Source organism: Notothenia rossii, assembly GCF_949606895.1.
Source record: "Notothenia rossii genome assembly, chromosome: 10".
In the NCBI taxonomy this organism is placed as follows: domain Eukaryota; kingdom Metazoa; phylum Chordata; class Actinopteri; order Perciformes; family Nototheniidae; genus Notothenia; species Notothenia rossii.
This window is the reverse complement of record NC_136908.1, coordinates 10209317-10226232: the sequence shown is the minus strand read 5'-3', so window position 1 is coordinate 10226232 and position 16916 is coordinate 10209317. Positions and strand designations below refer to the sequence as shown.

The window sequence follows — 16916 nt, the reverse complement described above, 5'->3', positions numbered from 1 at the left end:
GCATTAACTGATGATTACAAGAACTGACAGATCAGTTCATGTTAATGCAGCAAGAAATGGGACCCTACATGATTTTATAGTTACTGTTAGGGTTTGAAAAAGCAGTATGTAGTATAAGAAAAGGAAGTACTTTGAGCAGTCTGAAGGCCGTCATCCAGCAGGTTCTGCTCTGCTCGTCCTCGGCACACAGCATCTTCAGCTCCTTGCAGTCACTCCTCACTTTGCTGGGCTGTACACCAAACAGAAGACACAGCGGGACACTAAATTAATGATCATCAGGAACATGAAAAGGCCTCTTTGGTCGTTTCTGGCATTTCACTTCCCGACTGTTCCAACCTGTGACATGGCAGGGCAAGACTGCATAACCAGAATCAGTAATCTCTTTTTAATCACTTCTTTATAGACCGTTTTTTCCCTTTCCTGAAGTGAAGTGTTTTATAGTTTTTTGTAAATGTAAATGCTAAAGGCTAAAATTCCAAAGTGCAAGGTCCATACCAGCATCACAGCACAGACCTCCATCTGTCACAAGGACGTAAGACACACCGCTCCTTAGATGCAACGCCTAGCGATAAATTCATTCATGTCACCATAGCAACATCCAGCAACCCCCCAGGCGGCAAGTAAAATCCCTAACCCGATCCTGCACTGCCACCCCCGCTGTGTGTGTGTGTGTGTGTGTGTGTGTGTGTGTGTGTGTGTGTGTGTGTGTGTGTGTGTGTGTGTGTGTGTGTGTGTGTGTGTGTGTGTGTGTGTGTGTGTGTGTGTGTGTGTGTGTGTGTGTGTGTGTGTGTGTGTGTGTGTGTGTGTGTTGTAGAGGTGAAGGGTTAGGCGGGCCAGTTTCCCTGTACCATCCCGGCTTATCCCAGTGGGCTTATCCCAGATCAGCAGGTGACCCACCACAGGGTATACAGTGCTGAGTGTGTGTTTGAACCCCCCACTGGGCAGTTTTAACTGACACACAGACACACACACACACACACACACACACACACACACACACACACACACACACACACACACACACACACACACACACACACACACACACACACACACACACACACACACACACACACACACACACACACACACACACACACACACACACACACACACACACACACACACACACACAAACAAACAAACACACGAGATACAGTGCATGTTGAGGGGAAGCAGGTGCATCTGTTAAAAAGCCTCTGGGAGGACGGTTATATTGATCAGTGTCTCTTGACATTTCTATTTACTAAACAATACACATCTAAATGACTAAACGTATTTGTATTAGAAAGAACAAAATGGTCACATGCAACCTGGCAGATTTATTTAATTGGTCATGAGGGCCGATCTCCAATAATGGTTGAATTGAATGGCTCTGGTTGCAGTGTGTTCTTGTGTGTTACCTTGATGCAGAACTGGAAGTCTGTGGACAGTTGTGGAGTTTTTTGCCTGAGATGATGGTGAAGATGTTACTGTCGTCCAGATCTGAGAGCAGCTGCAGGTGTCGGGGCTCCTGTTGGGTTGTGGGGAGAAAACATTTTTTAAGCAACAACACAAAGAAAATCCTACAGACAATTTAAAAGTGTTGGTGGTTTTCCCTTCCTGTTGTGTGTTATATAGGTGTTTGTGCATGTAACTGATCTGTAAAGGCTAAAATCCAAAAGTTCCCTCTCCCAAACACCCCCCCCCCCCCCCCCCCCGCCTGAAACGCCTCCATTGGACTCTGTTGTTTACTTCTGTAACACAGTGACATCACTCTGTAACACTTGACAAAGCAAGATAAGGCTTTTGTGCTGCACTATTTGGGTGTTGGGATAATCAGAACAACGTGTTCCAATCTGGAAAACTTTGTGTGAAAGATCCCCTCAAGATGGAGCAACAAGTGGTGTCCGTGTTGTTTCCACATTACGACTAAAACCTCATGAAGACACCGAAGACAGAGGAACGGCTTATCAAGTACTTGAATGCATCATAAGCTCAGAGCAAGTTTTTGCTATCTCAGTCAGCTACTGGTTTTATTTTAAGTGAAAACCAATACGTTAAAGTTTGTTTAAATGACACAATAAAGACTATAATTTCACTGCAAACAAGACTAAGATCTTAAAAATGTGTGACTATTTAAAACAAAGGGTTTTTCGATCACAAGAGGAATTAACTGAAAAGTGAAACCCCCAATTTCGACTACATCCCAGTTGTAGCTGTAAATCCTCACCTTGGACGTTCCTTTAGTGGAGTAGTAAAGCCCGGAGCGCCGCAGGAACATGTAGAGTTTCCTCCAGGACCTGCGGCCGGGCTCCTTCACAGACAGATAGCCCTGGATCTCTGGACAGCTGCTGGAGTTTAGAAAGTTCTGCAACAAGCCAACATATTTTAGCAACACTGTGGCAGAAGAACTGAATGTACAGATCACAAATGTTTGTGTTTCAGCCTGGAAACTAGTCGTGCAAGGAGGATTTTTATAAAAAAACGTGTTTATGTTAAGAGGTTGCGGTGGAAAATGAGGCAGGTTTTTGTATATATTCCTAATAAAACGGCTGCAACAACACTGGATGAATGTAATTAGCAGATGTCAGGCACTGTGTGTGTGTGCAGACATATTTTTGGACTACCAGATGTCCTCACAAAGATAAAAGGCGACAGCATTTAACTACTATAATGTTCTCTTCATAATGGCTAATTAGGAGTTGAATTGGTTATGAATCAAGTCTGCAACTGTGTGCTATTCAAGATGTACGTACGTGTCCCTTCACATGTCATGGCCTCACCTGTAAGAGCTGTGACTGAGGGATCGAGCCGTCAGACTCCTGACACCAGGCCACCATATGCTCTGGAAAAAAGTTCTGGATGGAAAAACACACAAAGACACTGACAATGAGTGAGAGGGAGAGAACGAGGCACTAGAAACCACTTAGTGCATATGCAAGCTCAGAGTGGGGTAATGTTTCTCTATGCAGAATACGTCTCGCTTTCTGCTGTGTGTGTGTGTGTGTGTGTGTGTGTGTGTGTGTGTGTGTGTGTGTGTGTGTGTGTGTGTGTGTGTGTGTGTGTGTGTGTGTGTGTGTGTGTGTGTGTGTGTGTGTGTGTGTGTGTGTGTGTGTGTGTGTGTGTGTGTGTGTGTGTGTGTGTGTGTGTGTTGAGCACAAGGGCTAAGAGACAAAGTGGTGGGGGTGAAGAGAGGGCACTCCAGCCCGGGAGTAGGTGCAGTATGATCTCACCCGCTGATGTAATCCCCTTTAGCCAGCAGCGCTACTCTTAGCGTGATTGACAGGCCGTGGCCAGCACTCTGGTGTTTTACTGTGCTCATTACCACAGAGCTGAGGTCACCTGCTGGCTCTGACACACACCTAAATCACCGCGGCAACACTGTCACTGTACACCCTGGGCTGCACGCAACAGCGGAGCCTCATGCTGAGTCCACATCAGCAAAAGATGCCACGCAAACTAACGCTGACTGGCCCGCTGTGAGAGGCAGGTCCTTAAAGTGATGTACAACGCTTCTTCTCAACCAAACTTGGAATAAGCGCATATGTAAAATGAGTTTCAGATCAGGAGAAAAAGCAACTGAACATAAAGTGAAAACAGTCGTATACACAGCCATGGTCAGCAGGAATTCATTGCAGGTCCATATTATTCAGGAAAATTCCCAAGTACATTTTAAAAGTTTGCTAAAAATCATCCTTGTATTGTAAAGCATGAATGAACTGTGTCTGGGGGATGTGCAACTGTTTGTATTATTTCTGTTTGGCTTAATGATGGTTAAAATAGGATGATAATGGTTGTTTTCACTTCATTTTGAATTGCATGAAATTATGAGCTGTTTTTTATGTATGTTGGATTGTATTTGACCCCAGGAAGAATAGCCAATGCTCATGCTAGTCCTAATGTGGCTCCTAATAAAGAATAAGAGCATTGTGTGTGTACGCTAATAGCATTGCAACTTAATTCAATAGAAAGCATTATAAACAACCATCATGTTTTAAACAATAATATGTTATGATGCCTGTACTGTTGCTGTGTCAAATTAATTAATTACATTGCCGTTAGCCAGCTGTACTCAGGGTTAAGTGCTAATTAGAAAATGGCTAAAAAGCAATCCAATGTAATGGTTTGGCATGAAAGCATAATCTTGTTTGTGTGCGTGTGTGTGTGTGTGTGTGTGTGTGTGTGTGTGTGTGTGTGTGTGTGTGTGTGTGTGTGTGTGTGTGTGTGTGGTATGTTTTGGGATGCGTGCTAAAATGAGGCAGTTCCAGAAATAACTTTTCTTTAGGGATGCGAGAGACTCACCAGGGGGTTTCTGAAGAATTCATATTTGGCATAGTTCTTCCTGAAGAGGAATTTACTGTCGCTGCTCATGGAGGCTTGAACCTGAACCACCAGCTCGTGGTCCTCCAGACATCTCTCTGCGTGAACACACACACACACACACACACACACACACACACACACACACACACACACACACACACACACACACACACACACACACACACACACACACACACACACACACACACACACACACACACACACACACACACACACACACACACACACACACACACACACACACACACACACACACACACACACACACACACACACACACACGGTTAGTCATTAAAGATTCTCTCACTTTTTGTCCTGATCCATTTCTATAAAAACCTGTCTGAAAATGAGCTGATTAGATTTTGCCCACTTTATGATGTCATAACGATTTTTTAGCTTGTGTAACCATTAGCCAATCACCAACCAAGGTAGCCCCCCCCCCCCCCTTGTCACCTGAATCTCCTCCTAGAGCACCATTGTGTTCTTTCTAACCAAATATCTCTCAGAGGGGCGTGGGGAGGGGCTCCTTACTTTCATCTAAAGTAACAGACAGAGAATCAGCACTTTTGAAACAGGGCTGAAACAGAGGGGATTATGGGTAATTCTGCAATGATCTGTTTGGTGTTTGGAGCCAAACACTTCAGAGACATGTTCTGTATATATCTGGGACCTATAATATATTGATAAAAAAAACTTTATAATAGGGGACCTTTAAAATTGCTGGGATTAACAAACATAGATTTTAAAAAACAGTGCACACTCCTTTGGGTCTTATCATCAATAAACAAATATAACAGAAACTAATTTAAGTTTTACTCTTCGTTGTTTTGGTCTTTTTAGGACTGCAGCATAACAAGCAGCTCTTTTGCATGCCTTTCCTCTCTCCTCTCTTTTTAATATTGAAAGCATGTCCTTGTCAACAGAGGACTGTTTACTGTAACTGTTTTGAGCCGTGTCCACTAGCAGCAAGAAACACAACAGCTTTTAATGTGCGGGAGCAAATCAAAATCAATTATCTTGTCTTTTAAAAACAAGAATCTGGTTATTCTTCAGTGTAAAACATTGTAATATGGAAAGAAGGAGTGTTTTTAATCAAGGGTTTAACACTTTTCTAAACTCCATAAATCTCTTTGATGTGAATTAGTCAAAGTCTCAAATACTGCACATGATATTTAAAATCAAGCTCACACAGATCGCATGTTATTCTGTTATTGTTGACGATGACACATGCATTTCTTCTCTCCTCTCTTTTTAATATTGAAAGCATGTCATTGTCACCAGAGGACTTTGTTTACTGTAACTGTTTTGAGCCGTGTCCTCTAGCAGCAAGACACACAACAACTTCTTATTGGCTAGAACAATTAAACCAGTTATTATCTAGTACTTTACAAAACAAGAATCTGGGTATTGTTCAGTGTAAATTGCTATAACATGGGAAAAGAATAAAGAAAACAGGGTTTACCACTTTTTCTAAGCTCCATAAATCTCCTTGATGTGAATGAATAGTACGGTAAAAGCCTCTGTACTGCACATGATGTTTGAAATCAAGGACAAACAGATCACATGTTGTTCTGTTATTGTTGGCAATGGAACAGCAAGAAAAAAACTGGCCGTTACCAAGAGACGAGCAAAGGCTGCAAGAGGTTAAATGAGGAGGGGCGGTGTGAGGCGGGGAAGGGAGGAGGTGATGGTGGAGAGGCGGCATGAGATGTAGAGGGAGGGGGGGAGGAGGAGGAGGAGGGGGGAGGGGTTGAGGGCATTGCAGGAAGATGATGTCATGTATTTCGGCTGATTGCTGAGAGCAGCGAAGCCATAAGCACAAGAGCAAGCCACAGACAAACACAGCCACACATTAAGAGCCTAACCTGCGCCACACAGGCACAATTACTATGTGTGTGTGTGTGTGTGTGTGTGTGTGTGTGTGTGTGTGTGTGTGTGTGTGTGTGTGTGTGTGTGTGTGTGTGTGTGTGTGTTGTCCTCTTTGTTGGAGTTGAGGGGCATATGATCTCAGAGTGAGGCCGCTTAGAAATAGATAGTGACAGGATGTTCTAGTTCTGCACGCACACACACACACACACACACACACACACACACACACACACACACACACACACACACACACACACACACACACACACACACACACACACACACACACACACACACACACACACACACACACACACACACACACACACACACACACACACACACACACACACACACATTGAATGATAGCAACCTGGAATTAGCACTCATTCTTCCTTGCACACTCACACAATACAAACATATATATTGATGTGTGTGTGTGTGTGTGTGTGTGTGTGTGTGTGTGTGTGTGTGTGTGTGTGTGTGTGTGTGTGTGTGTGTGTGTGTGTGTGTGTGTGTGTGTGTGTGTGTGTGTGTGTGTGTGTGTGTGTGTGTGATTGTGTGCATGCGCCGTCTGCAAGCAGGGGAATTTCCTGTGGAGGGTTAAGGAAAGATTTATTGGCTGGCCGGGCTAGGGGCTCGTCCAACGGAGAGGCGCGATTGGTTCCTCTCAGCCCTGGTATGACGCTTCAGTCCAGGCCTCTCCCTTCCCCCTCCCTCCCTCTCTCTGTCTCTCTTTCTTTCTCTCTTCATCTCTCGCTCTTTCCCTTCCTCCCTCTCCTCACCTCACATTCCATTTCTCCAGTCCTTTTCTTTTTTTTCTTCCAGAAACACAGATCAAGCAGCAAAAGCACAAAGTGAGCCTTTGACTCTAAAAATACGACTCGGGCAGTAGGAAAGTCTCACCGAGGACAAAGACAGACCCCGTGAAAATAAATATTAATAAATAAATCTTCAAACGGAAACACGGCAAAAGTGATGAAGCGAAGCATGAGTCTAGTGATTTTTTTTTCTCTCCATTACCCCCCCCACCCCGGCCGAATTATTGGGAGGGATCAGGCATGTGAGCAGAACATGGAAAATGTTTAATCCTACGACTACCACACCTCCCTCCCCGAGCCGTATTGAAGGCATACGAGCACTCGTGCCATGCTCAAGTGAACATACACACTGAGGGTACACACAAGAGCGTATCCCCAACCAGGCAAAGACGCACAAAAGGGGTATAGACACAGACATACAAGACTGAAACACACCTGCAGAAAAGACGACTCTTAAAAGCCCACTACATACAAACATACAAGGAGTGTTAGGCTTTTTTAACTTGCAGATTGGCTTTTATCCACTTTCTTAAGGCTGATTTTAACATATTATCTATCACAGCTTTCTACAAATAGCCTTAAAACTGAAAGAACAACAAAAAAAATTCTGCTTTTGGATAATATAAATGATAATGTAAGAGGGATTTAGGGTCATATTAGTGGGGTATGTCAGATTTTAAGTGCTACATATATAGTGATATAATCAATCAAAAAATGGCATGAGTAAAGACAGAAGAGTGTACCAAATCCTTGGGGTTTGCACAGAGACAAATAAATGACTGCTACATTTTAATAGAGAGATTTAGGCTTGTATTAGTGGTGGTACATTGGGGTTAGGGTTATGCTACATCATTGCATATAATGAATGCAGATACAAAGATGCAAAAAGGGGTATCAAAAGTAAGTCTATATCCAAAAAGAGCATGAATATAGTGAGACGATGTGCCAAATCCATGTTTGGGAGCTTACATATCCACCACACACACACACACACACACACACACACACACACACACACACACACACACACACACACACACACACACACACACACACACACACACACACACACACACACACACACACACACACACACACACACACACACACACACACACACACACACACACACACACACACACACACACACACACACACACACACACACACACACACACACACACACACACACATCCTTACCAAGGCCCAGGATGGGGTGGTGCTCCACCAGTGTCCAAGCATTGTCGTCCACACAGTGGCTCTTGTAGACCAGGAGCTGGCACACATCTCTGGACGTCATGTCTGCCGGGATCTCCAGCACTTTGCCGGCCCCATCCTCGCTCCACACCTTCACTATCTGAAAAACACATGAGGATAACGGTGAGGCTATATGTGAATATGTCATATAAGAAAGTCTAAAACAGTCCAAAAAGCGCCACATGTCCCGAGCCACATTTGGAAAATGTGAATCCACAGAGAAAACGATAAAATGTGACACATCAACGGGGACATTTACCTCCATAACCAGGTGCTGTGTCCACTCTTAGAAAGAAAAAAAAAAGTCCTGTTCACATTACCCTATCCCTCCAACATGAGAGCCGCTTAAAAAAAAAGGAAGATGACGTCCAGGAAAAGGTCTGCCCCTGTGCTCTCAGTTCAACCCTTTTGTCCACATCTCAACCAAACGTACTCACACGCACATCCACGGAACACACATGTAAACCCACAACAACACGTTTTCTGTCACATGCGAGAATATCCACAATGTGAAAAGTAGAAAAAACTCGTATTCACACACGGACAGCGAAGTAACGCAGTGTGTATACACATGTTGCTGTGTGTCCCTAAAAATGTCACGGCTGGGAGCAGCAAGCGGGTATGATTCAAAGCCAGAGTACCTCCCATTGTTGCGCCATTTTAAACCCTTTCTGCAACAAGCGACATTTAAAATCGGGTGTAATTTTCGCCTTCACCGAGTGTGTTGCTGCACAGATAACCACCGACCAGCTGCTTCACACCACTGTACGAGTAGATTCTCACACACACACACACACACACACACACACACACACACACACACACACACACACACACACACACACACACACACACACACACACACACACACACACACACACACACACACACACACACACACACACACACACACACACACACACACACACACACACACACACACACACACACAGAGGGAAACAAGCTCAAACTGCTAAGCCAATCACTGAAAAAACACAAAGACGACTAATATCATCTTCCACATATCACAGAGAAGTGGTGTTTGTGTGTGTGTGTGTGTATGTGTGTGTGTGTATGTGTGTGTGTGTGTGTGTGTGTGTGTGTTAGTGCATGTGTCCTCACACACCCACATACTCAACATATTCAGTCCACAGCAGGGATCCTGCGGCCCTGCACTTCACACAAAACCACCAGGGAACAACTGTTGAAAATGCCATGAAACAAGACACAAAGCTTGGTGATGGGCGAGGGCCGGAGGGGAAAGGGGGGAAGGGGGATGTACGAAAAAAATCAAATCCAAAACAATGGCAGCACGAAGTGGAAACACACAAAACAGCACAACAAAAAAAAAGAGGAAAAAACGACAGCAGCGATGGCCTAGCAATGACACATAACACCAGCGCGGCGTCGCGAAGACAGAGTCTGAATTCAACCAGAAACAACGTCACAGCGCTCTGCAAAGCCCGGAGACTCCCTCCTCTCCACACTCACGCCCCCGTTAGAAAGAAGTGATTTCATGACGCATGAGTTTTGTTTGAAGAAAGTTTTAGAAACACTGAGAGGGGAAGAAAAAGGTCCTCATCGCTGCAAACTGATAAGCCTACACACACACACACACACACACACACACACACGCACACACAGCTCCCAACGGACATCCAGGAAAGAAAGGAACACACACACACACACACACACACACACACACACACACACACACACACACACACACACACACACACACACACACACACACACACACACACACACACACACACACACACACACACACACACACACACACACACACACACACACACACACACACACACACACACACACACACACACACACACACACACACACACACACACACACACACACACAGAGAGAGAAGTCTCTTACCTCCACAGCCTGAAAGAGGCAACAGTCTGGAGAGCAGGATGGCATTTTCACACTGAGACGCTCTCCAGTGACACAGAGAGACAGAGAGAGAGAGGGAGAGGGAAGAGGAGGAGGAGGGGGGGAGGAAAGGAAGTCAGGAAGAGAGGGAGGGAGGGACAGATTGGCAAGGAGAGAGGTAAGAGGGAAGAAGAGGGGGGAGGAGGAAGTGACAGAGGAAGACTGAAAGAGAGACGGAGCGAAAGAGAGTCAGCCTGCCCCTTCTTCTCGTGCTGGGCAGCAGAAAGGCTGAGATGCGAGGAGTGGTATGAGCCGCCGTTCCTCTCCTCCCTCCCTTCCTCCCTTCCTCCTCCTCCTTCCTCCCCCTCCTCCTCCTCCTCCTCCTCCTCACACTGGATTAACCCAGTGTGGGATTTTTCAAACGGTGAGCTGCTACCTGTCACGTACTTTACACTCTTATCTTCAGAGCGGCGTTCAAATCCTCCATCGCCAAAAAGATCATCGTCAGCTCCCTTTACCGACCTAAAAGTAACAGTCCCCACACACACACACACACACACACACACACACACACACACACACACACACACACACACACACACACACACACACACACACACACACACACACACACACACACACACACACACACACACACACACACACACACACACACACACACACACACACACACACACACACACACACACACACACACACACACAGAGGGAAACAAGCTCAAACTGCTAAGCCAATCACTGAAAACACACACATCTCTTATTCTAATGCATCCAATGACAGTTGAGCTGCCCAACGGTTTTAATTTCTACCCCCTTCTCTTATCCTTCTCCTCTTCCTCTTCCTCCTCCTCCTCCTCCTCCTCCTCCTCCTCCTCCTCCTCTTCCTCTTCCTCCTCCTCCTCCTACTCAGATGTATGTGAAATACTATACGAGAGTGTTAGGACCAGAGCAACATGTGTTACGCACTCTGGCGTCTTCGAGGTTTTGTAAAGCTGAAAAAACGGTGGGGTGATTCGACCTGAAGCCGTAAGGGATCACGTGTCGGGCGTTTGGGCTTTACTGAGGGGGTCAAGGGAGGGGTAGGAAGGGAGGGAGGGAGGGGGGGAGGGAGGTGGTTGCTCAGCAAATCTGCACAGCCAAAAGAGGGAGAGATAGAAGGAGGGAGATAAAGAAAAAGAAGGGAGGGAGGGATAAAGAGGAATAGAGAAAGAGCTATGGAAGAATGTCAGTAATGCAATCCTGAGTCATAATAAGGCTCATGTGTAGCGAGCAGGCCGACCCAGCTGGCCCCTAATACAGTGTGCATGGAGACTGTGAGCCGTAAACACACACACACACACACACACACACACACACACACACACACACACACACACACACACACACACACACACACACACACACACACACACACACACACACACACACACACACACACACACACACACACACACACACACACACACACACACACACACACACAATTCTGAAAGTAGCTCCAGTCGTTTTTTTCATTTTTGATTATACTCTTCAACTTTTGCCCTAACGATGCAGTTTTGCGACCATCTGGGTTGTAGCATAACTCTGTGTGTGTGTGTGTGTGTGTGTGTGTGTGTGTGTGTGTGTGTGTGTGTGTGTGTGTGTGTGTGTGTGTGTGTGTGTGTGTGTGTGTGTGTATAATGCTTGTTCCTGTATGAGATGAGCACATGTGAAAGGAAGGGTGGGAGCAGGGGGAGATAACAGGCTCACTTTCCTGCCGTTTATTCTCCCATTTCTTTCCAATTTCCATCATTTTTCATAATTTCCGACAATTGTTCGTACGCTCAAGGTCCCCCTTTTTTACCAGGTCTTAATTTTATATGACGAAATGTTTCTCACCTTGGCTAGGTCCCCCCCCCCCCCCCCCCCCCACCTCCTCTGTTTCCCCTCCCCCTCTTTCCTATTTTTTCTTCTCCACCAGAAAAAGCGGGTGAGGGGTGGAAATGTACCGGGTTATTGGACTCCTATACTGCTTAGCTTAGAGCGACACACACACACACACACACACACACACACACACACACACACACACACACACACACACACACACACACACACACACACACACACACACACACACACACACACACACACACACACACACACACACACACACACACACACACACACAACACACACACACACACACACACACTTGCGTAAATAGGGCTTGGAGCATATTGGATTGAAAGGTCATGGAAAGACACCTGCATGCCTATAAACAAAGACATACACACACGAGAAGCACAGTATGTAAGGGGTCGGAGGTCAAACAAAATAATCTGCAGCAGGGTCAGGCCCACTTGACCAAGAGGTTTATGGGCCCCTAAACCTATAAGGCTGTACGCAAACACACACAAACGCACGACTAATGCACACCCTTGTACAAGCTAACAGATGCAGACGCACACACACACACACACACACACAAATGATCTGGTTGTTTTAAGCCAGAGCAGATCTTTTCCGCAGTAATACGACCCGCTGTAAAAGCAATCTTGATTCTATCAGGGTGGAAGGGGCAGGGGGTATCGATGGCCACTATCTTTTTGTTTACATGTATAAGTTATAAGCCTGAACAAATACAACTGATACATTTTGGGGATGTTTCATTATTAATGGACCATTATGGCAATTAGGTGGTGTAAAACTTACAAAATAATGTGAAGAGGGAAATTGACTGTGGAAGGACCATTTAAAAACGTTTATGTAAACAACAAGATAATATGGATGTTCTGCTGTCTATCCCTCAAAATACTAAAACCTGCTGTTACTGTAGGTTTGATAAATCACATGTTTTTCCAACAGTAAAAATGGGAGCATTTACTGCGTATCCTGCCCTCTGTTTCCCCCTTTCTTCACTGTTACTTAAAGGTCACCTATTATGCAAAATCCACTTTTTCATGTCTTTTATCCATAACCATGTGTCCCCTCTGTGTAAAGAGATTCTGAAAGTTTCAGGAACCAAGACCCTCCTGATCCATTTATATAAAAACCTGTCTGAAAATGAGCTGATCAGATTTTGGCCACTTTATGATGTCATTTTTATGGCTTGTGTAACCATTAGCCAATCACCAACCAAGGTAACCCCCCCCCCACCTCATCACCTGACTCTCCTCCTAGAGCACCATTGTGTTCTTTTTAACCAAATATCTCTCAGAGGGGCGTGGGGAGGGGCTCCTTATTTTCCATTTGTTATGCACAAATTGAAAATAAACGTAGAAATGGACCTTCCAGAAACCGCAAAAATATTCCTTTGTAAAGAGTTGTATTTAGCAAATATGAGTTTTAAAGCCATGTTTATATTACAATTACAGTTCATTGGATTATAATGCAATGCTGGAACTCCTGATACCAGCCGCCACCAACTGTCTGTCTGGCAGAGGCCTCCCTTGTAGACTAACACACACATCAGCAACGTCCGCATCTGCATGCTGGTCGGCGGTCACTTCCCACCCTGGTCTATTTCAGCATGGGTTTGTCTTTCATGTCTGTGAGTGATCGGGTTTCAGGCCAGACAGAGCTGATTAGCTCTGCAGACAGGCCAAACTCAATTTCACCTCACTGGAGCGCCACCACAAAGCCTCACTGAGTGGCTCACCTCCCCACCTCCTCACGACCCAACACTGACACGACGCTGTCTCTCTCAAACACACACACACAGATACACACTCACACAGATACACACTCACACAGATACATGTGTACACAGTCAGACAGAAAGCCTACAACTGATTGCCTGTTCAACTACAAAAGTAATTGGTCATAGTGCAATCTATCAACATAAACAAGATAAATCACATTAAAACCTGGCGGATATTACAAGGAAAATAGCATTTTCATATACAGGATTAATTATTATTGATCCTATTGAAGAAAGTCCAAAGTAACAAAGGATGTCTAAGTTCCTCTTCAATATGTTTTGCCCAAGTCAAAATCCTAATTTAAAGTGGTCTCATCGGTCTTGCAATTAAATACAAAAATTAAGAATTTCTGGCTCTCAAACTGTGAGAAGAAAAGTTAACATGAATATTGTTCACTGATTATCCTTTTCTGATTGCATTTTGATTTGTTTTAAAAACTGAAACTAGCTTAACATTTTAGTTTGACAGTTTTGACACCACATGTAATCCTCAGGCAGTGCATTCAAACATTATGAGTGAGCAAGCGCGTGTGTGTGTGTGTGTGTGTGTGTGTGTGTGTGTGTGTGTGTGTGTGTGTGTGTGTGTCTGTGTGTGTGTGTGTGTGTGTGTGTGTGTGTGTGTGTGTGTGTGTGTGTGTGTGTGTGTGTGTGTGTGTGTGTGTGTGTGTGTGTTTATGTATGTTCCCTGAGAAATTACGAACTTGGCTCATCACATTTCCATAGCAAGTACTACATTGACCGATTGGGAGAAACTCAGACATCCTGTAACTCTTCATATCACACACACACACACACACACACACACACACACACACACACACACACACACACACACACACACACACACACACACACACACACACACACACACACACACACACACACACACACACACACACACACACACACACACACACACACACACACACACACACACACACACACACACACACACACACACACACACACACACACACACACCTGATCTGATGCAGTGGGTCATCAGACCATTGCGTGCAGAAGTTCATCAGCTGACCACAGACAGAGGGGGGGTATGAGTCCTAAACACAGAGTGTGTGACTCAGAGCTTCAATCTTAAATTCGTTTTTATAACACTGCAATAGCATATATTCTGTAGGAATGGATTTATGAAAGCAATACGCGACAACTTTAACCCGCATTATACATAGTACAGTCAAATCAAAACCACTTTGACCAATCTAATAGGCCGACATTTCTGTCCCTAAACTCACCCAAAATGATCAGACTGTAATTTCTTGTTCAATTTCACAATATTTCAATGACCTCACACTGAAAACAAACCCTGAGAAAGTGACTCTTTCACATCTCTTTTTTTCATTAAAACCCATTTTTCTCCCTTGTCTTTTCCACAGGGAGTTCAGAGGTCAGGGTCGTTTTAAGAGCAGTGAGCTGGAAGAGGTTCAGGGTCTTGCTCAAAGCTACTTCGGGGTGGATGCTCGCCAACACGGGGGTCTTGAACCAGAGCCTTTTGCTTCGGACCTTCCTTCCATCTCTGATGTTCGCTATGCCGCGTCTTTGGCCCCAAATGAAAGCAGCCGTTGCGATACAGCCGCAGTCACCATGCCAAAGCAAATCCATTCCCCCAGCGATGACACACAGGACCCGACAAAATCCTTGCGAAAGCCGTGGTTACATGACTGAACTGTATGGTGCAAGATGGCTACAACTTGCGTGGGAAAGCTATCAGAATTCAGTCAGACAACCGAATAAGATTTGGCATTAGCAGCTACAAGACCCCATGTAAAGAAGCAAATGAGATATCCATTGCGCTGATTAATCTGATAAGAAATGCATCATCATGCAATGTCTGTCCATGATGTCCTGAGAACAAATCCATTTATAATACCAAACACAACGCAGGCCATAAACCTGTCACGCACATACAACATTTGAATGGCTCGTGATGTAAGCTGAGAGAAAGACTGAAGCTTAGTGAAGAATGTCCAGATTCCATCTCTGCAGCTGGAGGGAGAGAGATCCAATGATAAAACCATGCCAATGCAAATACGAAGCAACTATGTCTGTAGACCAACGCAATGCAAGTCTGCATTGTTGTATGAGCAAGTCGTCCTCAGTGCTCTTCAGACAACATTACTGACCTGCATAATGCATCCACGTCTTCACATCCTTCACTAGCCTTTCTGTAAGCTATCATATGACATTACACAAGATAGCATGCAAACAGAGGCCCTGATGTCTAGAGCTGAAGTCATGGTTAGTGTGACGCTGATCTTGCTGAACCTAAGTGATTTGATCGGCCAAGGTTTCATTAAATCAGACTGGACATAGCATTAGAAAGGATTAAAGTATACCATGGTTCCACACACATCTAGCAAAAGTAGGTCATTTAATACTGGGGCTGGTTTAGGAAGATGTGTCACATTCATGATAACATTGTTAAATGAAAGGACACACATCAAGCGGAGACCTTCGCCAAGGCCAAATGCCATATTGCGCAATTTTAACGAAATAAGAAAAATAACTTTGTCCCATGATTCCGATCTGCTCTAAAATGCAATGAGCTATTCCTCGACACACCCTTCCACCAAGTTCTAGGAAATAAAGCCAGTAATTTTTCTTGGTATCTTTTTGTCAAACAATGGAAAAACATATTGAAAACAATAACCTCTTGAATAAAAAGCCTAAAGCAATGCCAACAAGGCCACCCCTAGAACATACCACTACACTTATTCCATGTGGCATTTTTAGTGTTAAAGGTCACCTATTATGCAAAATCCACTTTCTCATGTCTCCTCTGCATCAACATGTGTCCCCTCTGTCTAAAGAGATTCAGAAAGTTTCAGGAAAAAAGATTCGCTCACTTTTTGTTCTGATCCATTTCTATAAAAACCTGTCTGAAAATGAGCTGATCAGATTTTGGCCACTTTATGATGTCATAACGATTTTTTTGGCTTGTTTAACCATTAGCCAATCAGCAACCAAGGTATGTAGTGCCTCTACTGTGACATGTCTCCATACTATAATGTTAAAACAACTTTT

The 16916-nt window shown here is 44.5% G+C and overlaps 2 protein-coding genes across 2 annotated transcripts in view; both read right to left on the bottom strand.

Moving 5' to 3' along the window:
* cfap90 (cilia and flagella associated protein 90) overlaps nt 1–16916 on the bottom strand; it is a 200638-nt gene that overhangs the window by 121074 nt on the left and 62648 nt on the right. The gene's annotated exons all lie outside the window — the stretch shown is intronic.
* The window catches only part of LOC307023131 (growth factor receptor-bound protein 10-like), a 54428-nt gene that overhangs the window by 10836 nt on the left and 26676 nt on the right, over nt 1–16916 (bottom strand). Inside the window, 7 exon segments of the mRNA XM_079656180.1 lie at nt 131–229; nt 1404–1426; nt 1429–1513; nt 2213–2350; nt 2766–2840; nt 4285–4400; nt 8217–8373. Coding sequence (XP_079512306.1) covers nt 131–229; nt 1404–1426; nt 1429–1513; nt 2213–2350; nt 2766–2840; nt 4285–4400; nt 8217–8373 — 693 coding nt within the window.